Here is a 27824-nt window from a genome sequence, read left to right on the forward strand (position 1 = left end):
CTGGATAGCTGGGTAAATCAAACGAAGCTCTTTTGTAGTCTAGGTGTGTCTGATGTAACAATGGAATAGGTTTTTTTAGACTTTCTTTGGAACTCTTCAGACGAACATGGCTCCAGGTTCCAGGAGTCAAATCTGAGACGTCATATACCAGACGCTGCAATAAAAGGAAGGTGAACTGGAGCTAAACTCGAAATTCAATTGAATCAATCCTTCCCACCATAGCTACATTATGTGTAGAAAACTCAGTTGCTCCAACACCAGTAAAAGCCATTGGAGGCCTTATGGTGAACAAGAAGGAGACTCTAGAATTGTTGTTGGAGACGCGTTTTCTGGACAGTTTCTTGACTCTAAATGAGGATTTTTGTTCTCTAGTGAGGCAGAGATCTGGTCGGGGGAGGTTGCTAAATCCAAGCAACGGCCAAATAGAATCTTTATATTTGAAAGGATTAAATGAACAATCAGATCCTTTAAGCCATTTAAACCTCCTGGGGCAGATGAATTTTTCACAGCCCCTCTCCAAGAAGGGTTGGATATTCTACTAAACACACTGACTATCCTGTTTAGAAGCAGTTATGCCCTAGGATTTGTTCCAAAGAATTGGAGGATGGCACTTGTGGTGTTTGTGTGAAAAAAGGACAGGGATCCGTCTCAACCCAACTCGTACAGATGTATAAGCCTAACCTCCTTCAAAGTAAAAACTATGGAAAAAATAATTAGTAGACTTATAAGGGACGAAACTCTACAAGTACACCCTCTCAGTCTATACTACAACATGCATACATGGAAGGTAAGTCAACTACTACCGCTCTCCACAGTTTGTTAGAAGCAGTGGAGGACACCTTCAAAGAAAAGAAGCCCTAGTCAGCGTCTTTATGGATATTGAAGGAGCTTTCGACCGAGTAGCATATCAATTCATGGAGGCAGCTCTGGAACGGTTTGGAGTTCCCCCAGATGCTATCAAGTGGATAGTAACCCTCCTAAAAGGTAGACAAGTTACAGCAAAGATTGGGGATGAATCGGTCACTATCACAGTCTGGAAAGGCTGCCTCCCAGAGAGGGGTTTTGTTTTCCCTCCTATGGGAGATGGTGGTTGATAGCCTCCTAACTAAAGCAGAAAATAGGAGAATAAGTCTACAACGCTAAACTGATGACCTCGTGCTTATGGTAAAAACAGTAAAAAAAGTTTTAATAAAGTTCTGGTTTACTTCATAACTCCAGAGATTATTAGTGGTACACCTATCCATTTTTAGGAGTTACTACGGACACATAGTTGAAAATCGAACTACAATCATAGTGGAGAGTTAAAAAATGTTCATACAATTTAAAAAATTAAGTATCACGTTTTTCTTATTTTTATTTAAAAAATTAATTACCATAAAAATAATGAAAATAGTTCATATTGTACTATGAGTACCCAGGAACAAAAATATGATTAGACATTTCACTTAGCACAAGGGTTTATAAAATTCTTTAGATAACCAGAACTATTTTAATAAACTAAAAACTTTTTATATTAAAAAAGTAAAATATTATTTCTATTTCTTCCTAAATATTTAAAAAAATAACTATGACCTGTATTAAGCATAACTACAGTTTCATTGAATTTGGTCTTTGAGGTTACAGTAAAAATATTTTATGTGCATTTTAAAATGATTGCGACTAACTGTATCAGCCCCCTTAAAGTGCAAATTGTGTGTTATTATCGTTACCAGGTATATGTAACATTTACTTTTACCTACCTAATTATGTTAATGTCAAAATTATTACACTTGTTTTATGGGATATTAAAGCTGAGATAGGAGTAGGCCATTTTACTTATAAGAAGTGACATTGGCAATTGCATTATAAAAAATGCTTAAAGACAATAAAGATTTCTTGATTTATTTGTATAACTGTAAGTTAAATTTTATTTTAAAAATATTTTAGCTTTGTTATTACTGGTTAGTTTTATGATTCCTCTTTTAAATATTACGTGTTTGCTCATTGGCTCATTTCCACAATCAAGAAAATTTAAAAGATCAAAGCTAGAAAAAGAATCAATGATAATCTTTAGTGTGAAAATATTAGGATTATATTCAACTATATAATGTTTTATAAGATTGTCCAACTAAAATAAAATAAAACAAAAGTCTACAGCTGCCAAATTGAAGATCAGCAAGTCAAGGCCATGATAAACAAGCTGGATCACACTCAGATTTATCTAAAACCTGTTTACTCTCTGTTGTGTTAGTTGCTTACAAGAATATTTTGTTCACTCACTGTGTTTTGACTATTTGTGTAGAACACCAAAATGTTTTCCAGATGATGTTTTAATGATTTTTGAGTACTGGCACAATATTTATATTTATTGTATTTTTGAATTTTAAAGGTTAATTTTGATAAAATCAAAATAAAGATCATTACTACTAGCATTGAAATTGGAAACAAATATCTACTTGGAGGTATGTAATAATAATAAAATAGACATTTTTTTATTTATTATTATTCCTAACATTTTATTGTGAATTTTCAAAAGCCAATTAGTGTATGCTTACATATGCATAATAATGATACAAATAACCACATAAACTTAGTTATAGTATTTTTTGAAACAAGTATATTTGTGGTTTTTTTTTATTTACCTGGACCACACTAGGTTGCTGCTGGGAAACCAGATAGAGCCCTTGTGTGGTCTGGATGTCTCTGATCCCGAAACGATGTAAAGTTTGTTTTGAACACCTTTGTCGTTGACATTTTCTCCTTAGACAGATGTGGAGTTCGGATTCTAGGGGTTAAGTCTGTGAAAGTGTCGGTTTTTTGATGCTACAATGAGCAAAGGTGAAATGGAGCTAAACTCAAAATTTATTTTAAACTAACCCTTTCCTCCATAACTTAGACAATAGACAAACTTCTTTATTAGCATATTCATCAAGAACAGTAATAGAGTCAGAAATTAGATAAACTTGTTTTAGAAAAATAATTTTTGAGTCCGATGATGCATCACATTTGAGAGCGATTGTTGAGTTCCAGTTGAGGCCTCCAGTCTTGGTTCAAGAATTCGTCAATGGTGTAGAAAGGCTGTCCAACAAGCAAGTCATGGAGTGCTTTTTTAAAAGCGTTACCCTGAAGCTCTCTTAATGGTTGTGGTAGATGGTTCCATAGTTTTCGCCCAATGTAGGTTGGTTTCTCCTCGAAAAGTGCTGTGCGGTGTATGGGTAGAGTGTAGCTTGTTGCATAACGTGTGTTGTAGTGATGAAGGTCCTTTCCAGTTTTGAGATTCTTCTGGTGTGCATACTTCGTTATGTGAAGTTCATTTATTATATTTGTTCACGAGACCCTCTAATTCAAGGGTTCCATCACTTAATTTAATAAAGTAGTTATTATTGAAAAGCTCTTATTCTGCAGATGTGCAAGAAGGTATAGCAGTGGAATGTTTTAAAGATTTATGGTGAAAAATTATGAAAAAGATGTGTTTTTCATAATACAAACATTTAGATTATGGTACCCAGAGACTGCAATTCAATCATTCCTTTTGCGTGATTTTTGTTGACTATCAAGATGTATAGATGAGAGCAGATCAAATCCGAAGATGCTCATGACATGGGGTGTGGTGGCAGGAGTAAAATGTAGATCGAATGGATGCCCTGCTTAATCCTGGATCTGGCTTTAATCGATTCTTTCTGCATTGACATGTTGTAGTATTAACTCGGACAGTAACTTTATTTTTGATTTGTTCAAACAAAAACAAGTGCCGATTGAAAGATAAAGATAAAGTATTTTATATATTCTCTATATATCAAAATGATATGACGTTTGTTAGTTTCCCTAAAACTCAAGAACGGCTGGACTGATTTGGTTGTGGTTTTTAAATATTTGTAAAAGTCCAGAGAAGGTTAAAAAGGTGGGAAACATTGGAAAAGTTTCTCAGAGTATTAATAATTCTGTAAATAATAATTAGACTATAATATTTACGAAATATAATCCAAGTTAACTGACTTTGACACTGTCTTTCAGCTGAAATTCACCAAAGTGGCAAAAACATTTTTTTCAATTTAAATTTCATAAAATATTAAATAATTATACAGTGCTTGATCAGTAGTGTTATACAATTGCAAAGACAAACTTAGGTACTATCTAATTTTTATTTTAGATTGCACCAGTGACGAATAAACCATCAAATGTATTGAAAATAATATTTAAACAGTGTTCTGAAACCCGCCTTTTCTTCTTCTTTTCTTTTTTCTTTATTGTACATATTCTTAGAGAACAGAACAAAGGTCAAGAAGAAGTGTTAATGTTATAAATGAGTGTAATAGTCAGTGTTTGTAAATTCATTATGTGGTCTTCATTTAGTCAAGGGCTCTCTCCAGGAATTCTTTCACTGAGTAGAAGGGTCTGTCTTCCAGCCACGCCGTTAGTTGTCTACTCACTACTCAGTCATTGTCCAGATACTTTATGCCTTGATGTGAATGTTTTGCACATAAGATTATCGAAACTGGTTGTCTTCCTTAACAGTTTTACTGTAGTTAAAAGAAAAGCAGAAGGATGGCACTCTCTTCCCTTTCTATCAGAAGCAGAATACAAGTGACAGAAGTAGATGCATTTGGGGTAAAATCATCTTTTTAAGTTTATGTATACACATATTTTCTTGGTGGAGGTAAAAATTAATACTACTTATAGCACTAGAAACATTGCAGATCGCAAATGAACGCTTTAAAATCTAAGTTGGATTCCCAAAGCCCACACGTGTTCATTTTCTTGGTCAGTGCAACAACATAAACTAAACTGTGGAACTGTAAGAGCAAGTCAATTTAACTGATTGTTTCTGACTCTTTTGGACCACAGTAACTTTTCATTCAAATGTAAGTTATATTTTTTTTTATCAAGACAAAAAAGCAAACTATCACTATGGCACTTGAAAAATCTTAGACAGAAAATAAATTTAAAAAGCTAAAAGCAGACGCTTTTTAATCAAAGTTGGTTTTTGTTCAGTTTATATTTTTTTGATCGGGGCATAAGTCAAACTCAACTATGGCACTTGAAATATATTAGATAAAAAATTACAGATGCAACTTAACACTTTTTGACCAAATTTGACTTTGGTTACTTCATTGTTCTATATTATTAATTTGTGCTTGCTTAACTAGAAGTATTAAATCTTTCCACACCTGAAGAAGAGTATAGATTCCAGTCCTTGAAATGCAGTGTTCTATCCTTAGAACACATTACAATAACAAATGTCTAGAATCCTGTTATCCTTTCAAATCAACCAGATTGCCAATGATACATTTTAAACAAAGAGTTGGCGTTTGTTCAGTATGAAATATATTTTGTTGTGTAAAATCCTATAAACTTTATACTTATTTACCTTTATTTATGTATATTGTATAAAATCATATTTGTTTGAAAAGAAAATGTATAGTTACAAAAGGTAAAAAATTACATTTTTGGGATTTTGATATTTTTAATAATTTTATACTAAATTATTTACTAATATTTTTATCCGAACATTTTTTGTTACTTTTCAAGGCATACTATAAAACATTTTTATATTTCAGACTATGTCAAATAAAATTAAAACTGTCTGTAATGTGCTAACAGTTATAAAAACATATATATTCCTACATTTTACATTTATAAGTTTTTATGTAAAATATGATATCTTATGTATTAAATTGTTTTCTGTAAAAACAGTAATGTTTCTAGAAAATGTGTGGCTTTAAAAGATTCGTTGTTTAAAATTATTAAAATCCACTTAATAGCTCTTTCCAGTTCCAGGGTTAAAATACAAAATGAGCAGTTAAATTATAGCGAGCATTAAAAACTTTACAAAAACGGAATATAAAGTTTACCTTTGTTTGTTTGTTTGTGAGAGCGTGCACTCTTGAAATGATCATGATGGTGATTTTGAAAGTTAGAAAATACCTGAGGGTGATATACAGGCTGACTATTTGGTGGTCTTAGACACAAAATTATGGTTGAAGCATAAGCTTAGAAGGCAGCAGAAACGTGACAGAAGATGATCCTCAGGAATGACTTGATCATGCATAGGACATGTGGGATCAGACAGATACCAACATTGCCAATTTACTGTTTTTTCTGTCAATTGGTTAAATCTGGCCCATGTTTGGCATGGTCTCATTATAGCAGAGGAGTATTATTATTGTATTCAATTCTCTAATCGTGTATGGAAAGCTCATAGGCCTTTGACAATGACTGAAAATATCATCTCTAACTCACTAAAAATTATCCTCTTGGAGCTGTAATTGCCAATATTGATGTTCCTTGTGTGAAAAAGCATTTTTACAAATTTTAAAGTACATCATTGTCTAACCAAATTGGAGCTTTCCTATCAACCTTTGTAACAGGCTTGTTCATGTTCATCTAGTACTGTCTCACGACAACTATCCTCGTCATTTATATGCACTTTACGTTTGTTTGATTACGTTGCTTTGAATATACATAACGTGCGTGATATAGATATAATACATTTTAAATGTGCTGAGGTTAAGTAGAATGGGTGACTCTAGAATCGTAAATTCATAAACAAACATATGTTTCATTTTTCTAACTGGCAAGTTCATATCAACCACCCAAATCTTACTTTCAAAAAAGTCAAAAGTCAAAATATTTTTATTGTACATTCATCAAGAATTACAATATTGTCAATAAACAGAAATCATTTCAGCTTTAATCAGATTGTAGGGGTTCTCCGTTGTTTTTGAAGAATTCGCTTTTGCTGTAGAATGGTCTTCTCACTAGCCATGTTTTCAATTCTCGTCTTAGCCGATCTCCAGTGAAGTTCTTCATGAATGCAGGTAGATGGTTTTTTCTCTGATAGGGTGGTGCGATGGACTGGCAAGTTATATCTTGAGCCATGACGAGTGTGATAGGAGTGGAAGTCTCTGTTTTTTGGTGGTGTAAGTTTGTCCACATAGAGGATACTTTCTTGTATGTAAAGAGATACAACTGTCATGATCTCTAGGTCTTGGAATGCCTGACGACAGGTTTGACGTGGTTCAAGGTTCGCCAATGCTCTGACAGCCTTCTTCTGTAGAAGGAGAATCCGGTTGATATTGAGTGTTGAGGTTCCTCCCCAGACTAGTAGACCATAACGGAATCTATCTTTAGTTCTTGATGAGAAGAATCAGATAGATTACAAAATAAGAGTATGTTTATCCCTGCCATATTAAAACATGAGGATTAGAACTTTTAAAACCTTATGTTTCCTTACTTTTCAAAAGTTGGAAATGCAATTGTCTTCTGCCACAAGAACGTAGCCAGGACAAAATATGGGGGGAAGGGGTCCAGACAACTGATATTTTCCCATAGTGGACAGAGAGTAAGGCCCCATTTTGTTCCTCAAAAAGTTCTCACCCCGTTTCTTCATTGAGAACGATCTTTCAGCAGTACATGTCAGTAATACTGAATTATTTAAGTAATAATAATCGTTTTCTAAAAATGTAATTGAAATAATTGAAAGTTTGGGAGGGTCCGGACCCCTTGGATCCCCTCCCTAGCTACTTCCTTGTTCTGCCAGGTTCTGATTGACTTTGGTTTTATGTCTTTAAAACTTTTTTTCAATTTTTGCTCTTTGTAATGTAAAAAAAAATCAAACCTACACTTGATTACTAATAAATTTTTAACATAAAAAAACACTGATGTTTTGTAATATTCTTACTGTCACATACAAGCTAGATACTATTAGGCAATAAAGATACACTGTCAAGGTTACAGTTACTTTCACATCTGAGATAAGTAATATCCATTATCACATATGAGATAAGTAAGATTGACTTGTGGACTTGTCAACTGACTTTAAAAAGAAGGTTATCAATTTTCCAGCATAATTGTCAATTATGAATCACTGTAAGCCACTATTCCAACAAAAGAAAAATGGTTAGCATCTTAAGATTAATGCCTTTCCTTTTTCTTTTGATATGTAAGATTGATTTAAGTAATAAGTTATATACTGGATTAAACATAATATATTTAAAATCTTACTAGCAGTTACCCATCGCTTCGCACACAATTTCGTAAGCTTTGCACCTGTATGGGCACTTCTGGTTCGAGTGAATTATATTTCCAACCTCAATAGAATAGGCGTCAAAAGATAACTGAGATAGGTTTCATAACAGTCTTTAAATGTATAGAAAAAGTTAGTCTACTTTGTCTTTTGTATCTGCAATGCTAGCAGATACCGGTTTCTTTGCACATAATTTAGTAGGTGTTGCACTGTATGACCACTGCTGGTTGGAGTAAATTATATTTCTGACACCAATGTTGAGTTTCCTTGTTGCCTCGATCAACAAAACAGGCAAAAAGTATATATTTATACTTATTGTTAATTTACTTCGTTCTTAGTATTTTTGTACCATAGTTGATTATTTTGTCTTGCTTCCCGATCAAGAAATGGTATATCACAGATCAGAGAAGCCTACTTTGGTCAAAAGTCGACTAATATGGGTTTTATAAATCTTTAAATGTATCGTAAAAGTTAGATAGAAACTTTGTTTTTTATATCTTATACTTAATATTTTCTAAAAATGTACAGTTATAAGTACAGTAACAATGACACTATTTATTTGTTTGTTTGTTTATAAATTGAAATCTTTTAAATATATTTAGAACATTTAGAGCTGGAATTGGTAGGCTTACGCTAGTTCAAAAACAGTGAAATTTCATCTAGCATAATTCTTGCCGACTACTTCAAAGGTTGTTTCCAGAGTCAAATTCTGACAATCTTAGGTTTTAGGACATTTTCTAATGTAGATGAGTACTTAACTAACCGCTGAAATCTAAAAATGGTGAGAAAGCTAATGGTTACTCCCTAGAGAATTTATACTGAAAATAGTGGTTAAATTAACTAAACATATGGTTGTGCTGTCATACAACAAAGTTTACACAGAACAGTTGTTTTTCCATATAATATTTCAAAACTTTAGAGATCAAGATGGGACTTTTTCCTAATTTAAAGACTAGTGGGGTGTAGCCCAGAGAGATTTCTGAAATGAGAATAGACCTATAGTCATATCAGGGCCGTAAGACTGTCCATGTAAAATTTCAGTACAATCGGTTGAATAGTTTAAGCGTGAAAGCAAAACAAACAAACAAAGGCACTTTCTCATTATATAATATTATTATTAGATTAGATTACAACTGTAGATTCGATATGAAAATTCCTCCAACTTAAGCTTAAAGCATGCACAGTATATTGTGGTCTAACACGCAATGACTTGTGCCAGGTAAATGATGTCTGATTTTATTTCTAAAGCTTTCTATGATATTCATATACGTGTTTATAACAAACTGAAATAAAGGTTTTAACCCAATAATGAAATATACTGTGGGCGCTTCCACTAAAGAACAGATCGGGGGTTTGTCCTGATATCAGGATTGATTAGCTATCCTAGGATAGGATTTTATTAAAATTTATCATTCCTAAATGTATTTAGGACAGATAAATAATCTTAACTCGTGGGCTACTCATCGGTGTCATAATATCAAAGCCATGAGTTAGCTCGTTCACCTTTCTCTTAGTGCATCGCCTTAAATATGACGCTGTCACAAACTTGACTCCTGGAATCATTCTGGACTCATGTTCGACCGAAGAGATAAACAAATTGGGCTATGAAGAAGCTCAAACTGAACTCTTTGCATTGTTTGGACATCAATTGATTTTGTTATATTACAAAATATAATTTAATCTAGATTAAGAGACATTCTCGTTGCCTCATCGTGTGTCAATGTCTTCTGGATCTTACTGAGTCGAAACATATGCTTGCACAATTAACTTCTTGAGATATTTCAGCTACGCTCAGGAGATCCATTTTCAGTCAACAGAGACGAAACTGCCAATATACCTATATATGGGGCGGAACTTTCTTGTAGTTGGCTGAAGTTTAACGAACAAAACACTCCTCTCTGATGCTTAATTTCTCTTTTGCTTAGAGGTGTAATGAATTTATGTCTTCTGGCAATGACCTAATTTTAATTAATTTATATATTTTTAGATATTTAAATTGAATGCAAAATACAACATTTCAATCCATATTTTACTGATGTCAATACCCTAACTGAATTACGCTAACTTGTCTTAAGGATGTGGCATTTGTTTGGAGAAAAGTCATAAGCACTGCTTGAAGATTTGAATTCATTAAAACTAACGAATCTTACCTTGGAGAGATATTTAACGGAGTTGCGACAAACATGAGCACCACAATTGCTCGCCGGTCACCTCTGGGCTTGAGGACGGCGTGGACACACAACCATCTGTTCCGAGTCTATAAGAGCTTCCCAGGCTTTGAGGTTCGCTACTTTCATACGCTGTTGAAATTTGGGGTTTTGAAAATTGCAGAACAAACCATGTCTTTCTTTTGCAGAAGAAAGCGGTGAGAGCTATTGCTGGCATCCGTCAATCAGAATCCTGCAAATCACACTTTAAGAAGTTCAATCTGCTTACTTTTCCAAGTACAGGTGGAGCGCGGTAATTTGCTGATTTGGAAATGAAATAAAAAAATTATGAACCTTAGAAAAAATTATTTTTTATTTTAATTATATTGAACAGTAAGGGAATTTTTAAATTACATGGTTTTAAATAATGTATCTGGCAAATGTCGACCTTCGGCATCCACACACTGCTGCATACGTTTTCTGAAGTTTTCATTAACTCTAACAAGCATGTCGACTGGTATTCTGGCAATTTCAGCCTCAATATTGTTCCTTAGGTCTTCCAAGGTGTTGGGACGGTTGATATACACCTTCGACTTCAGGTAACCCCAAAGGAAAAAATCGCATGGGGCTAAGTCTGGTGAGCGTGCCGACCAGTTCACATCACCCCTCAAAGAGATAAGCCGTCCAGGAAACATTTGCCTCAAACAATTCATGGTAACCCTCGCTGTGTGTGCAGTGGCACTATCCTGTTGGAACCATGTATCCTCTAATTGCATTGCCTCCAGAGCTGGCCGAAAAAAATCCTGTATCATAGTCATGTACCGTTCGGAGTTCACAGTTATGGCACGACGGTTATCCTGAAAAAAGTAAGGGCCAATAATGCCTACTCGTGGTATGGCGCACCACACAGTGACGTGGTCCGAATGCAGAGGTCTCTGGTGGACTTCTCTGGGGTTTGTTTCACTCCAGTAGCGCATGTTTTGCTTGTTGACACACCCACTGAGGTGAAAAAGTGCCTCATCAGAAAAGAACACAATTGCTTCACGCGGTATAGTTGCAAGCATGTCTTCACAAGAAGTACGCCGTGTCAAATAGTCCCGTGCTGACAATTGATGGACCATGCACATTTTATACGGGTGAAATCTCAGTTCATCATGAAGAATTCGGTGGAGAGAACGTCTTGAAATGCCAAGAGCAAGTGATTGCTTCCGAGCAGAGCGTTTTGGAGATTGTAGTACTCCTTCTCTAACTCTATCGATGTTTTCCGGTGTTGTAATCCTTCTTTGAGGTCCCCTTCGTACACATGACACATTCCCCTGTTCTGAATACAGTTACCCAATTTACAATTGATTGCCGACCAGGAACACGTCCGCGTGGGGAACAGCGAATCGTAAACGAAAAGCACGCTGCACTGCAATGATCGAGTGGGCATTTGAAAAATAAGCTTCAACACAAAACGGCCTCTCCTCTCGTGTCCACTGCATGATGGCAACTGGAACGCGGAGGAATACAAATCTCCCGTCAGCCACTATAAGCCACGTCCACTCTCTCCTCTCTTCGACCAACTGTGCCGCCACAGCCTGCAGTGCAAAAAAGCAAATTACCGCGCTCCACCCTGTATATATATTTACCACACATTGGTCTTTTTTAAGCAAAACCAGGGCATTTTCGAGTCACTAATTCCGCAGTCCGGACACTATGTCAGGAATAGCAACAAATTAAATATTCCCCCCCATGCAACCTCTTTTTTCAAACATCACTGTTTTTATAATGCCGTAATTTTTTATAATTCTCTCCCTGTGGACCTAAAGAATGTAAATGATATAATGGTCTTTAAGAGAACACTGAAGGCTTTTTTAATAGAAAAATGTTTCTACACCCTCAGTGAATTTATTGGAAATAAATAGTCTGTATGATGTAAATTTAATTAGTTTTAATAATTGATTAGTTATAATATATAAATATTAATAATTGATTAATAATAATTTTATAGATATAAAAACTGTACATGAATTTTTTTTAATATTTATGACGCAATCGAATGCATGTTACATGTCTGATGGAAATAAAGGATATTTGATTTCATTTGATTTCATTTGACTGTCAGGTGCACTTTTCTTGACAAATACACGGAGATAAACGAGAGCTAAGATGTTCATCAACACTCACAAAGCAAACACTCCGTAGAACCCGACCTGGTGGAGCCAAGTGAAGCCGAAGTGAAGCCACCTATGGGGAGGCTGAGGAGGTGTAAGGAAGTATAGGTTCCGAGTCGGACCGATAGAGACAACTCCGATAGAGAAGCAGGCCTGCCAAACCGTCAGAGCCAGAGGGGTAGAATGCGAGATAGCGACGGTCACAGGCGGACCTCTCCTAATAGTAGACATTAAGGATGGAAAGAAGGTCAGGGAGGATTTGTCTACAAAGAGGAAAATAGATCAGCGGCTCTTTGCGCTTCCCATGGTTATCACTCCAAGTGCCGGCGAAGAGAACAAACAGAATGGAGACACAAACTACTGCGAGATCCCGCCAAGTTTGGACATCCATGACGATCTTTGGACTTCCAACTCCTCAGGGCAGTGAGATGTCACGTGGGTACGGTGCTTCCCGGGTGGCAATCCTTCTGCAGCAGCAGATTCTGTCATATCAGTGTAGTTAGTGCAAGAGAAGTTTAGTAGAGTACCATCAATGGGACCAGGTTCACCTCCTTGGTTGCAGCAGCAGATTCTGTCCTGTAAGTGCGGTCTGTGCAAGAGTAGTGTAGTAGAGTACAGGCTCCAGGTTCACCTCCTTGATTGCAGCTGAAAGATTCTGTATCATGGTTTGTTTAGGGACAAACTGAATTTCACTTGTTTCATTATCTAATCTTCTGTTTGAGTTTGCAATCGCATACAGTATAAGTTTAATTAGGTTAGATTCGGTCTTGATAACTCTTTAACACCTACTGTCACATTTTATATGTAGAATCATGCAAAGTCAAGACTGTAATGGGTTTACCGTACTTTATTCAAACCTAATTAGGATGTCAATTTGGTATTAGATTATTTCTGGCGCAGAAAATTTAACTTAAAATAAATTATTTATTTATCATTTTCTAAGTACCTCTATAATGAAGGAAGTTAATGTACTATACGATGTATATATCGATAGTAGCAGCTACTCGCATCAATTATAAGGCAAACAATAATTAGAAGAGTAAGAGGGCACACTTATGGCTGATTTATTCCTCCCAGTTGAACATATACTGAATACAACAAAATCCTATGCATCACTTACATCTGAGCAACTCTGTGGATGTCCAAGAGCGGCACATCACTGACAGGAAATGTTGAGGCATTGAGGTAAAACGTCGATTGATACGAGTATGTCTAGTCTACTACGGAGGATTGATGTTAGAGTGAATGGAGCTCCCATATTGTTAAGAATATTACAAGCATAAACAAGAGCTAGTATCTCCTTCAACGTGGCATGACTGAGGTGTACAGCAGAATTTAAGAGTATGTTATAATCCCAGAGAAAAACTGTTGAAGAGTATAAAAGCTCGTATAGTAGGGCTGGAGGGAGTTACATGTTTTTATTCCAAAACCAGTTTCACTAGAGAAAAATATTAAAACATAAAGTTTCCTTGAATTGTATTCCACGAAAAAATTTAATTCCTTAATTCATAAATGAATAGGAACATGCAATTCTCTGAAGTTATAACCCATGTGCAGACTGTAACAATTTCAAATCTTTACCTCCAACTGTTTTTATTTGATCCTGATTGAAAAATCACCTGGATTTCTAACTTATATGCGTGTAATTACCTGTAGAGCAATAAACATTTGTCTACATTTTCTGTCTTCTAGGTAGTTAGTTATCTTAAAGAGCAATGAATTTAAAATTAGAAACCATTTCCTTAATAAAAAATTCATTCCACCACCTCAAGAGGTGTAAATAACATAATACATCATGAAGAGGATTTTTTTATTTCAATCGTAAAATAATCGAGGCTTTATAAAAACGGTTAACCTACCACTATATTAATTGCGAATGCAGAAAAGTTTGGATACCAGTAATAAAACAAGAATAATAAAACTAGAAATCTGATCCAGTGGCGTAACCCTGAGAAGGATGTCCCGTAAAAGAACCCTAAAAATAAAAAATTGATTCTTTTATTATAATTTATATCTAATTTTTACAATTTATATTTATTTCTTACCCCCATTGTGGTGTGCTCAGATTTTTCTCCCCCCAAGCCAAGTACTATCTACGCCACTGAATCTAATTAAACTATAAGATTTAAAGGAACCTCATCCAAAAAATTTAAAAGCACATAGAGACAGGGATAAAGAGTAGACCGAAGATATTTATCCACCCTCTCCCTTCCACGAACCCATGTCACCCTGTCTCGTCGGCTTTCAAGGGGATGACGAGTCGATGAGGTATGATGGCGCGGGAAAAACCATACAGGAATTTTCATGCTTAAGCTGAAATTATCATGCGTTTGAGTGGCTCATCTATGTTGTGTTGTTCGTGATTGTGCCTTTATGATGCTGAGTTTATGTTACAATAGTATTTTTATATTTTGATGCTCAATTGTTCTGTTGTCAACTTTGACTTTGAAGTATTTATGTGTTAAATTGCCTCTTTTGCGTGCTTGTTTGGGCATGTAACACCTGAAGAAGGCGCTGATACCAGTTCGTGAAAGGTTGTGTTTCGTTAGAACATGTCACAAGTCACAAAATCTTTATTCAATAATAAAACAGGATAATTTACAGTCTCCATGCACTCACCACAAGAGTGCGTGCGGAGAAAATTAATAAATTAAAAAAAAAAAACGTATATAATTCCTTAATCTCTGGCAGTCTTGCGAAAGTTCTTAGTTACACACATTCCATTGATACCACATTACACACATTCCATTGATACCACATTGAAACTATCTTACAGTCATTGACAATGTTACATTTTAAGTCAGTGGCGAATCACTTTTAAATGTATATTAATTAATTCATAACATTTAAAAAATTACATGTATTAAACTATCCAAACAAAACAAGCAATAAAATATAAAGAGAGTAACGTGCGTTAAACTATATAAACAAACAAGCAATAAAATGTAAATTGAATATAAAGCAATAACAATTAAATATAAATATACACATGTAACGATGGCAATTTACATAAGCTTTCAAAAACAATTAAAAAAATATAGATATCTAATAGGCTATTCAGACCTTTTGTGGCTTATTAAATAAAATTCCACACTAAAGCAGAGCGATTTATGGTAATAAGTACATGTCTAAATATGTTTAATGGACAGAGAAGAAAAGTTTAGTGACTTGATGATTTTACACACAGTATCTGAATATTAGTTTCAAGAACATTGTATAGAATTTTACTAAAAGGAAAACTTAAATAGGTTAATTATGTTGCAGAACTCTATCCTTAATATGAAAAATGAGCACAATTTCTAATAATTCTGGTATTTTCCATCCCTAATGATTTATCAATTGCTATACTATACCATGTAACCGCAGTATTTGTTATTCAAGTGGGTGATAACGATAGCGTGAAGCAGTTTGACTAAATAATGACTCTGCTATCTTTTGCATGTCTATTGCAGTGTACAGTTCTCGATGGAAAGAGGAGTTATGTGGTGGTTCAATCCATTGTTCCTGGGTTTGGTGACGTTGTTCCTCTACTTACCAATAGCCTCAGGGAACACCAGACCACCTTTCACATCTGTGGCTCAAGGTCGCTTGAAGGGTCGATGGTTTGTTACTAGAGGAAATCGTACAGTTGCTGGCTTCTTGGGCATTCCCTATGCCTCACCACCTGTCGGCGCTCTTCGATTTAAGGTAATAAATAAAAGTAATAATAAAGAATATAAAGATAATCTGAAACTCACTAATAACTCTGTATAACAGTGTGCCGATTTAAGAAAATAAAAACGAGCATAGCAATATAAATTATTTTTGTACAAAGAATAGAATAATCAATTTAAATAAAACATCTCAATGGCACAATGAACATATCAATTACAGTAGGTAGAATAAGATTACCACCTAAGCTTCAGGGGATGCAAAGGTTCAGGTAATCCGTTTAACTCTTTCTTTGACGCGCGCGCGCGCGCGCGCGCGCGCGCGTGTGTGTGTGTGTGTGTGTGTGTGTGTGTGTGTGTGTGTGTGTGTGTGTGTGTGTGTGTGTGTGTGTGTGTGTGTGTGCTTTCTTTCTGTACAAACTTACAGTAATCTTTTATTGTATTTACTATTTTAAACCAATCTATACTATTTCACAGTAAGGAATCTGTCTCTTGGGATCAAGTACTTACCCATGTCGTAACGTTCTAAAAGATACAAAATTATTTGTTTAATAAATTGTAGTGAAAAACAACGGTTTATGTAGCAGAAACATTATAACAATTTGGGTTAAAGCTTTATTAAACTACAAGAACAACAGTGTGCAAAAGGTTAAAAATAGGGTACTAAAAAATTCTGTGCTAATGACCTTGATTTTGATGTCAGCTGATTGCAACAGGATCAGCTGATATCACACTCCTCGCTACCGTTTACATGACTGCCAATGTCAGCCACTGTAGATAATACCCATCTAAACTTCCAGAGCCCCCAGCCGCCCAGTCCGTGGGAAGGAGTGCTCTCGGCTACAGAAGATAAACCTGGATGCCCTCAGAAAGCTGGCACCTCCAACATTCCTCTTCGAGCAAGAGTGACCAGTGAAGACTGTCTCTATATTAGCGTCTATACTCCAGACGTAAGTACTGTGTTGAATTCGCTATCAACATTTTTGGAACGATCGTCATATCAAGTTTACATTCAGATATTGAAACACTTTTGGCTTCTACCATCTTGTTGTATACCAACCTATTTGTACAGTAGGAAATCGTACAGAAGAATACAGTGCTGGAACCATTATTTTCACTGCTTATTTCAGCTGCATTCCTTCTTTTTAGTGAAGTAGTTTTCTCATAGAAATATCATTGTTGTACCATGAAAGCCCATTATTGGAGGCGAAGTTGTTTGCTGAATATAGGGGACAGAGTAATATAATCAAAGCTGACTGTCCTGCTCTCTCAACGTCTTACCTAGTATAGTGTAGTGGTTTCTTAACCATCTCTAGCCTCCATAAAAGATTCACGTACGCCTATATTATACAGGGAGTCCCGTAACTCTCTGGACAAAGGTATATCACGTTATCACTCAGGTCAAGACAAATAAATTTTACCATATGAACATGGGTCTCCACTGCTTAGTTTCCCATCTGTCTATCTGTATGTGTTTTTATACAAAATTAACTATCTTCAAAAATAATGAAGTATACAAGCCGTGGCAACAAGGTCAACTCAACATTGGCGTCGGAAATAGAATTCACTCGAGCCAGCAGTAATCATATACGTGGAACGCCTGCTAAATTGCGTGCACATCATCGGGAAACTGCTAGCAGATATATGAGACAATGCAGTCTACCTTTTACCATACATTTAAAGACTATGTTTAGAAGGGTTGATTCAATTTTAATGTTAATTTAAAGACTGTTATTAAACCTATCGTAGTTGTCTTTGGACAAAAGTAGGCGTCTCAGAGCTGCGTATGTATTTTCTTGACTGACAAAGAGGCAAAATCAGCTATAGGACAAAAAACTAAGATCGTAGTAAATTACAATGACTATAAATATACACTTTTAAATATATTTAATTGGTCGTGGGAAGAAGGCAAATTCAGTATTGGAATCGGAAATATAATTCACTCGAACTAGAAGTGTTCACACAGGTGCAAAACCTACGAAATTGCGTGCGAAGCCGCAGTAACTCCTAGTTTGTTGTAATTGAGCATTAACATTGCGTCTTTTCTTGAATGTTCGTGTCGTGAATAATTATACCCTACGTAATGTTCCCATATCAGTTTAAGTTCAAAAAATACGTCTCACATTCTCGTGTATACAGGTGATGGCGAGTCATAGACTGCCTGTATTGGTGTACATTTATGGGGGTAGCTTTGAAGTTGGAACTTCATCTAGTTCTTCTTACGGTCCTGACTATCTCTTGGATGAGGACGTCATCTTGGTCGTTTTCAGCTGGAGATTGGGTATTCTCGGTAAGTATTTTATTGCCCTTAAAGCAAACGTAATTTATTAATCAAGCTGTTCGCAAAACACATAAATTTCATTTAATTAATTAGTTGAAACATTTTCCGAATGAGACGAAGACCATTGAGCACGAAAATACATCCTTAGGTTTTTCACACAATTTGAGTTCTTACCATTTGGAATAAATAAGTTATAAACATTATCTCTGTTTTATATAACGAAATCGCTATTTTTTTATTATTTATGTTTTAGAAGAGGAAGGATAAATATTTATTACAATTGCGTACACTCTTAGAAATTTCGTATGTGTTTCAAGGTTTCCTGTCTCTGGAACATCCTGTCCTGCCAGGAAACCTGGGGTTGAAGGATCAGAGAGCAGCCCTCCGATGGATCAAGGAAAATATTCCTCAGTTCGGTGGAGACCCAGAGAAGATCACAATATTCGGGGAGAGTACAGGCGCTGCCAGCGTACATTACCACTTGATCTTCACAGCTCATGAAGGTTCGTACGATGATCAAGGGTAATATTGCTCAGTTCGGTGGAGACCCAGAGAAGATCACAATATTCGGGGAGAGTACAGGCGCTGCCAGCGTACATTACCACTTGATCTTCACAGCTCATGAAGCTTCGTACGATGATCAAGGGTAATATTGCTCAGTTCGGTGGAGACCCAGAGAAGATCACAATATTCGGGGAGAGTACAGGCGCTGCCAGCGTACATTACCACTTGATAATAAATTACGGATTTAAATGAAATTTAAATACACTAACACTTTTGATTCAAAATATATTCAATCACAATTTGCTATGATGATTAATGAGGTGAAAAAATTCCAGATATTTTAATACTCACATGGACGAGGGAAGACCAGCTCTAGCACAGTGCTAGTGTGGATAGTATTACTCAGCTATGTGACATACTAAAACATACCTAAGGCGGATTAGCAGCTCTGCGTAATCAGCTCCTATTTCCACCAGCCAGGCGGTGATCAAATTTTGTATACACTAAATGAAACCTGCAGACACCTTATATGAGTAGGTATTGCTCTATGGAGAAAATTCGCGACATAGAGAAAGTTTGTGCAATTAGCAGCTGTTACCACTCTGGGGACCTGCATGCCAACGTATTGTGCATGTCTGGTGAAATGTTGGTGTGTAACCTCAGTTATCACTGAGTCACGATGCGTAAAGGTGAGCTGAACCTGAATAGGTAAAAACCGATTTTATATATAGATGCCTAACTGAAAGTATTTTTGTCCCGTTGAAAAGGTTGAACTGACAGGTAGTGTTTCGATTTATTAAACCCGGAGTTTATTACTGATTTTTGTAAAATTTAAAGAGGGTATATATATATATATATATATATATATATATATATATATATATATATATACATTTAAAAACAAACACTCAGATAATATACTTTTTATTTTTGTAAGGCCTTTCGTGCTCAAGGAACACATCATCAGACCTAAATAACTGAATCATGATGTGTTCCTTGCACAAAAGGCCTCACAGAAATAAAAAGTATACTATTGGAGTGTTTGTTTTTTTAATTTATAAATAATTCCAATAAGAAAAGAGCTTCTAGAATGTAAGGAGAGTAGATTAGTTTTTTACGAGCGCCTCCCCAAGTAGGCTAACTATTCCGTACAACAGGATAGATTGCGCATAAGCAAAATATACATGTTTGATTTCAGCGTAATTTAGTATCTGACTCAGCCGATAAAAACATATATATTAATTCCCTTGGGTTGTTCTTAATTTTTTCGATGTGCCAATTAAATTTCAATTTAGAATCCAAAATTGCTCCCAAATATTTATTCTGGTCTACCCTTTCAATGACGTTACGGGTACAACGCTCATTGACTGCGTTGCCACAAGAGTGGAGCACACCAATGTGAGATCTGCTGGCGGCTCATCCACGGCACGCAGCAGGGCAATTGGCAAACGTTAGTTTTACCTACGTTCATGGTTAGCACATTATCTATAAACCATTTATGAATTAATGGTAATTCTCTTGATGGAATTTGATATACTTTATTCCAGTTGCTACCTTTTAATATTATTGCTGTATCATCTGCAAATAGAAAAGCCTTCCTGTTAAATTCAGCCTGACAATATTATTGATATGTGTTAAGAATAGTATAGGTCCCAGTGTATACTGCCTTGGACAACACCACACACTACATTGAGCACATCACTAGTTTGATTATTAATTGATACTACTTGTTCCTATCACTCAAATAACTCTTAAACCCGTTCAAGGCCACATACTTCACACTAACACATTCTAATTTTGAAAATGAGATTTACCTATCAATTGAATAAAATACTTTCGCCATTAACAATAATTAAAACTTTTTTATTAGCATTTATTGATTAGCTCCACAATCACTTTGTTTAGCAAGAAAAGAGCGTCTGTCGTATTCTTCCATTTCTAAATCCAAATTGGTTTCCTAATAATATATGATTAAGTTCCAAATACGATTGAAATTGATATTTAACACGTTTTTCTAATACTTTTGGTAGTACACTAAGTAATGAGATCGGCCTATAATTGTTTAAGTCGGTTTTACTGTTTGTTTTGAATATTGGAATGACCTTTGCAACCTTGAACTGATATGGAAAGATTCCAGAAGTTAAACTCTGATTAATGGTGTGGGTCAAAGGTAACAACAAATTCTCAATACAATTTTTGAGAATAGCGGCTGGGAAACCATCCAAACCGGGTTCTAGCTGCCATGGCTTTGTCTGACACACCTCAGCATCTTGTTGGAGGAAACGGGCTCTAGATGAAACTCGTACCCAACTCTATACGCGGAGTCACCGTTCAATGACGGGTTCAAGGGTGGAGGCAACTTAATAGCCAAATTATTCCCTACATTTGAAAAGTGTATTAAACGAGTGTGCCATCGCTCCTCCCCCTAGTGCCGACAATAGAGCCCCCATAAATGATGCAATTTATCATTCATGATGCAGTCACTATTTTCCAGAAACGTCTTGGATCTCCAGATGAATCCAATATTTTCTGTCTGCAATAAGTAATTTTTTAAATTTTTATTTCGTCCCTAAGTTTGTTTCTAAACCGGGGTGGTTACTAAATTCTCAAATTTTCACTCTAAGGTTGTTTTTTAATATGTTTACTCAACTTATATATCTTTTTCTAATATTACGTATGTGAGTTATTGTTATCCAAGGTTTTAGTTTCTTATTACGATTATTGACTTTTTTTGAGACTTCTGACTGATTTCTAAGGTTGAGATAAATTTTGAGGAATTTTTTACAATCCATATTAAAGTTTTCCTGGGCCACAACACTGTTAAACCTTGTAGTTTGTCCATATCAACATATGTTTTAGTGAAGTCAGTCGTGTATGTGGTGTTACGGTTTTACTCTGTATCCTCGCTGTGACAGCGTAGGATACCCCAGAGCTGATCGCAGTATAGTCAGTGTTTAATAAATATAGAATAGAATAGAATAGAATTTTTTATTTTTGAAAATATTACAATAACACATTATATACATTGGTATACACAATGTAATACATCAATAAAGTAACCTAAACAACCAAATGTATACACAATGTACAAACCTAATGAGCAAACTTAAATAAAAATGTAACATTCTTGTAAATAAAATTAAAACAAAAACACTCGTAAATTAAAAGAAATATTTTCAAAAATAACTAGGGCCTCTAGAGGCAAGTGCCTGTGGAGAGGTTCCTTTTATTACAAAAGTATTTTTTAGCTCAAAGAAAATTTCAATAAAGCTTTGATTTTTTTATAAGCTCCTAAAAAAATTGATTAAAAGTGTGCTGCTGCAGTTACAAAGCAAATGAAAATCCACTTAAATAAATTCAAACTAAAATTTACTGTTACTTTCTTTAATTAACTAGGAATCTATGCAGAGAAGAAAATCTAATTTATCAAAACCCAATAACCACTTCTTTAATGTTTTTGAAAATAACTTTATATTCTCACAACTAATAATTGAAGAAATTATACTAAACATTTTAGGTCCCAAAAAACAATAATATTTGAAAAAAATGCTAAGTTAGGCTTTGGAACTGGTATTGGTTCTTGCTTTCTTAATTTGTTTTTGTAACTATTTTTTAATTCTGGTAAATTGCCACTTATGACATAAAATATTTTTAAAACTTTATAAACAAACATATATTTAAGGGGAAGAATATTTAAATCAACAAAAAGAGGAAAAGATTTCTCCATTCTTCGTTTTCGTTTAATCAACCTTATGAATTTCTTTTGTTGAGTTAGAAGTGGCTTTAGATTTGTTTCATAGGCTCCACCCCAACAAAATATTCCATAGTCAAGCCTACTATTGACCAAAGAGAAGTACAGCATTCTTAACACTTCTTCAGTGCAAATGTATTGTAAAAAATAAAAAAATCTTAAAATATTGTTTAGTTTGCGTTTTAAAATTTCAATATGTGTCTTCCAGTTGATTTCTCTATCTAGCATGACTCCTAAATATTTTAAATTTTCGCACTGGGATACTACAGCACAGTTCTGTTGGCACTGAATGTTACTACACAAACAATTGACACATCGATACAAAATTGAATTACTAAAAATTTGCTGATCTGTTTTTAAACTAAAATTGATGTACTTAGTTTTCTCTGGGCTTAATAACATGTTATTTTTTGAAAACCACCACTGCAGTGCTTTAAGGTCTGAATTCATCTCTTGCTCTATATCATCCCAATTATTTTTTACATACGATAAAGCTGTATCGTCTGCAAAAGATGTAATATTTCCATTTAAATTTGAATCACAAAGATCATTTATGTAGATTATAAAAAGTACTGGGCTAAAACTGACCCTTGAGGTACGCCAGATTGTATAAACCCGAAGTCACTAAAAGAATTATTAATTTTGACACATTGTTTTCTCTTTGTTAAATAGCTAACAAACCAAGAATAAATATTCCCCCGAATACCACATCCGTATAACTTTTGTAAGAGAATTGTGTGATCTACAGTATCAAACGCTTAATATCATTCATTAACTTTTCAAACACTTTAGCAAAGGTAGAAAGTAAAGAGATTGGTCTGTAGTTATTACAGTCGGTAATTAGGCCACTCTTATGTAAAGGAATCACTACAGCTGTTTTTAAAATTTCTGGAAAAATACCTTTTTCAAAACTTAAATTTACTAAATACAATAAAAACGTTTACTAATTTTGGGTATATTAACTTAATTAAAAAAGAATTGATGTCATCTATTCCTGGTGAAGTACTGTTTTTTAAATCTTTTATTACTGCACTTAAATCTTCAACAAAGACCATGCCCATAAACATAGAGTTGAAAGAGTATTTTGTTTCAAAACAATTTCTATAGCATAAAGAGTCGAAATTTGCAGGTTTGACTCTCTGTATATTTAATTGATTTACTATAGATAGAAAGAATGTATTAAACTCATTACAAATAACTTTAGAATCATTTACTAAATTACCATTTATATTTAGAGTTTGTATGGGAGTTCTTTTGCCTTCTGTCCTGTCACCTCATTTAAAGCTTTCCATGTAGCTTTGGAATTACCACTGCATTTCCTAAAAATATTTTCATAATAATAGTTTTTTATAATTCTTATTTCCATTTGTAATTTATTTCTTTATTTTTTGAAATGTAATTTCAGCTTTTCATTATTTGGATGATTCTTTACCAATTGATACAGTTTGTTTTTATGTATGATTTTTCTGCAAATGTAGTCGTTCATCCATGGTTTAATTTTAGAATAAATTTTACGATTTTCGGACGTTTGGATTTTACTTTCTGAAATTGATCTTTGAATAATATTATAAAACGTCTCAAAAGCGGTCGATGGGTTTTGGTCATATAAACCTCCGCCCAGTCGAGTGAATCGAGCCGCGCTAGCAGCATAGTCTAAAAGCGGTATGCCGGTGGGGAGGGGTCGGCAGAATCAGCTGTTCCATGACTGTCCTCTGCTCCCACACGCACACGCATGTTCACAATAATTAACCTGTGATCCGTTATGTTGGCGTCTATAACCTCAACGTGAGGTAGCGTTCTGTCTTTGTTTGCTAGCCTTGCATAAACATGATCTATACAAGAAGAAGAGTCAGGTGTTGCTCTAGTTGGCTCGTTTAACAAACACTCGAATCCGTTTGAGGAAAGAATTGAATTATATTGATCTACAGCAGTATTAATTTCAAGAAAATTCAAGTTGACGTCTCCGATAAAAAGGAAATTCTTTTTTGCATTAAAATTATTACTACTGTAAAAATGAGTATTTAATTCGTTCAAGAAAAATTGTTTACTAAAACTATGTAACCTGTAAATGGCATACAAACAAAACGTCAAAGATTTAAACTTAAAATCCAATGCTAATATATCGGCTGATTGAAGGTTAATTGGTTCACAGGAAATTATTTCTATATTCGACTTTACGAATATTGCAACCCCGCCTGCCCTTTGATTGTCATTGAATTTTGCAAAGGTTATGTAGTTTGGTATATAGTAATAATTAAGCTCGTTTTTGTCATTTATCCATATTTCTGACAGTATAATTATTTCAGGAAATAAATCCCTACTGTTTAATTCTGCAATAAAAAAATCAAAGTTTGATCTCATACTACGTATATTTTGATGTAGTATTACTAAATTGAATATTTTATCCTCGTTAGTCAATATTCAAATTTTGAAAAGAAAAAAAATATATATGTATACTGCCTAAAAGATTAATACTTGTATTGTTGAAATATAATTTAGTAGCCAATTGTTAATATTACCTAATATGAAGAATTTAAATTATACGTCATCATAACCATTTTAAATCGTAAGAAAAACAAAAAAACAAAAACAAAAGTAACAAAAGTGAACTTGCACATACATTGTTTACAGTTCATTGAAGGTCGTCTTGGCTGGTGATGACTTTGATAGGCGAGTTCTCTTCCTTTCTGAGAAAGATTTTCCCGTTCCTTACCCACAGGAACTTGAAGTCCTTCTCCTTCTGGACCCTTCTCGCCATGGCGTACAACCTCCGTCGGGCAGGGGACAGGGACTCGTTCACGTAAATCGGCCGATCGTCGCTCCTTCCGATGTGTCTGGTTGACAACGTCCTCTTCACGCGCCTCTTCTTCAGGAGTTCCTCCTTGTCAAACCTCCGCACAAATTTTACAATGATTCCCGGTGGGTTGTCTCCGGTTTGCCTCCCAAGCCTGTGGCAAGCGTCCACCATAGCGTCCGAGATCTGCACGTCCAGAGCCTTGCCGACTTCCTTGACAATCCCTAGGACATCTTCCGCAGGAGTTACAGGGATGCCTTGGATCTCCAGACAGTTACATCTGGAGTATTGCTCCATGTCCTCCACTCGCATTTCCAACTCGTTCACCTTCTTTTTTAGCCGATTATTTTTCTGTCACCAGAGTTTCTATTAGTTTATTTAATCTCTCATTATTGTCATTCTGGGCTTTAAGAGCTTTTGTATTTTCCACCAACTGTGATTCCAGGGAGTCAAACGCGTCATTGTAACCTTTTTCAGAACTTTTTTGTGCTTCCCTTATTTCTGATACAACCCTCATTATATCCTCCAGAGAAGCTTACCATCAGCAACTTCAGATTCGAATCGCATACTTCTGCGTCGTGTAGCCGTACAGTCCGTGCACCGCCACACCAGCTCGTCTGCGGTCACACACTCCACATCAGCCTTGCTGTACTTCAGACACGAAGCATGAAAATCACGATTACAATCGTTGCACTGCAATTTTACTTTTGAGCCAATAGCTTTTACGCAAATCCCACAGCTAGACATGATTAATTAGCTCTCTAAATAAGCACTTAACTGTATGGAAATACACTAAAGTCGTAACAGTAACGGGTTGAATCTAGTTTATAGGTTATGTTCAAACACACACTTTAAATGCACAGTAGCAGGAGCACGCACCAATACTATATTTACTCTTTGAGCGCTCACTCATCGCTGATCATCTTCACAAATTCTAAATTAATTAATACAAATTTAATTGAAAGAAAACAAACGCTGAAGCAAATCTACTTTGAACAGTCTGAATATATGGTCGATACAGCTCAGAGAATGTCCAGTTACTTTAGTCGGCAATGTTAATACACCCAGTCAAGCCAGCACCAAATAAATTGTTTAAATAAGAGTCCTTATCATTTCTATGTCTAGTAGTTTGTAAGGCCTCACCAATAAACACATTTTTAATGTTATCACTAAGTCCAGTTAGATAAGATCCAGGCCTTGTAGAAGTAAGTCAACGTTCATAGTAGGAGAGTGGTGTACTGCAGTTATTACGTAGTGTCTATTATCGATGTCGAGTCCTGCTGCATTGATAAGTTTTATCTCCTGCGATATCGTATTTAGCTCTCTCCTTATATAAACAACAACTCCATCGTTCCTATCCTAATTTTAAGCAGTATAAACCGACTTGTGACTAGTTTAAGGGTTTGTTCAGAGCTGGCATTGCTGACAGTGGATCTGCACGATCTCCTCACGTGTTCCGACGTCCTGGCACACAGAGAGCTCTGCTGGAGAAACTCGACAACATTACGAAGTGTCCAACTGATCCTGTCCAACTTGTATGTGGATTAAAGGTTTGTTCATAGCTGGCATTGCTGACAGTGGATCTGCACGATCTTCCCACGTGTTCCGACACCTTGGCACACAGAGAGCTCTGCTGGAGAAACTCGTCAACATTACAAAGTGTCCAACTGATCCTGTCCAACTTGTATGTGGATTAAAGGTTTGTTTATAGCTGGCATTGCTGACAGTGGATCTGCACGATCTTCCCACGTGTTCCGACACCTTGGCACACAGAGAGCTCTGCTGGAGAAACTCGTCAACATTACAAAGTGTCCAACTGATCCTGTCCAACTTGTATGTGGATTAAAGGTTTGTTCAGAGCTGGCATTGCTGACAGTGGATCTGCACGATCTTCCCACGTGTTCCGACACCTTGGCACACAGAGAGCTCTGCTGGAGAAACCCGTCAACATTACAAAGTGTCCAACTGATCCTGTCCAACTTGTATGTGGTTTAAAGGTTTGTTCAGAGCTGGCATTGCTGACAGTGGATCTGCACGATCTTCCTCACGTGTTCCGACGTCCTTGGCACACAGAGAGCTCTGCTGGAGAAACTCGACAACATTACGAAGTGTCCAACTGATCCTGTCCAACTTGTAGGTGGATTAAAGGTTTGTTCATAGCTGGCATTGCTGACAGTGGATCTGCACGATCTTCCCACGTGTTCCGACACCTTGGCACACAGAGAGCTCTGCTGGAGAAACTCGTCAACATTACAAAGTGTCCAACTGATCCTGTCCAACTTGTATGTGGATTAAAGGTTTGTTTATAGCTGGCATTGCTGACAGTGGATCTGCACGATCTTCCCACGTGTTCCGACACCTTGGCACACAGAGAGCTCTGCTGGAGAAACTCGTCAACATTACAAAGTGTCCAACTGATCCTGTCCAACTTGTATGTGGATTAAAGGTTTGTTCAGAGCTGGCATTGCTGACAGTGGATCTGCACGATCTTCCCACGTGTTCCGACACCTTGGCACACAGAGAGCTCTGCTGGAGA

At 35.6% G+C, this 27824-nt stretch overlaps 1 protein-coding gene across 1 annotated transcript; it reads left to right on the top strand.

The window, feature by feature from the left end:
- The first annotated feature begins 2215 nt into the window (after positions 1-2215).
- On the top strand, positions 2216-27233 carry LOC124366310 (juvenile hormone esterase-like). Its single transcript, XM_046822756.1, has 6 exons — positions 2216-2441; positions 15761-15995; positions 16759-16908; positions 18098-18248; positions 18557-18742; positions 26690-27233. Exons 2-6 carry the CDS (start codon positions 15774-15776, stop codon positions 26848-26850), a joined length of 870 nt encoding a protein of 289 aa, XP_046678712.1. The 5' UTR covers positions 2216-2441; positions 15761-15773; the 3' UTR covers positions 26851-27233.
- The last annotated feature ends 591 nt before the right edge of the window (positions 27234-27824 follow it).

Source organism: Homalodisca vitripennis, chromosome 7, assembly GCF_021130785.1.
Source record: "Homalodisca vitripennis isolate AUS2020 chromosome 7, UT_GWSS_2.1, whole genome shotgun sequence".
Classification (NCBI taxonomy): Eukaryota; Metazoa; Arthropoda; class Insecta; order Hemiptera; family Cicadellidae; genus Homalodisca; species Homalodisca vitripennis.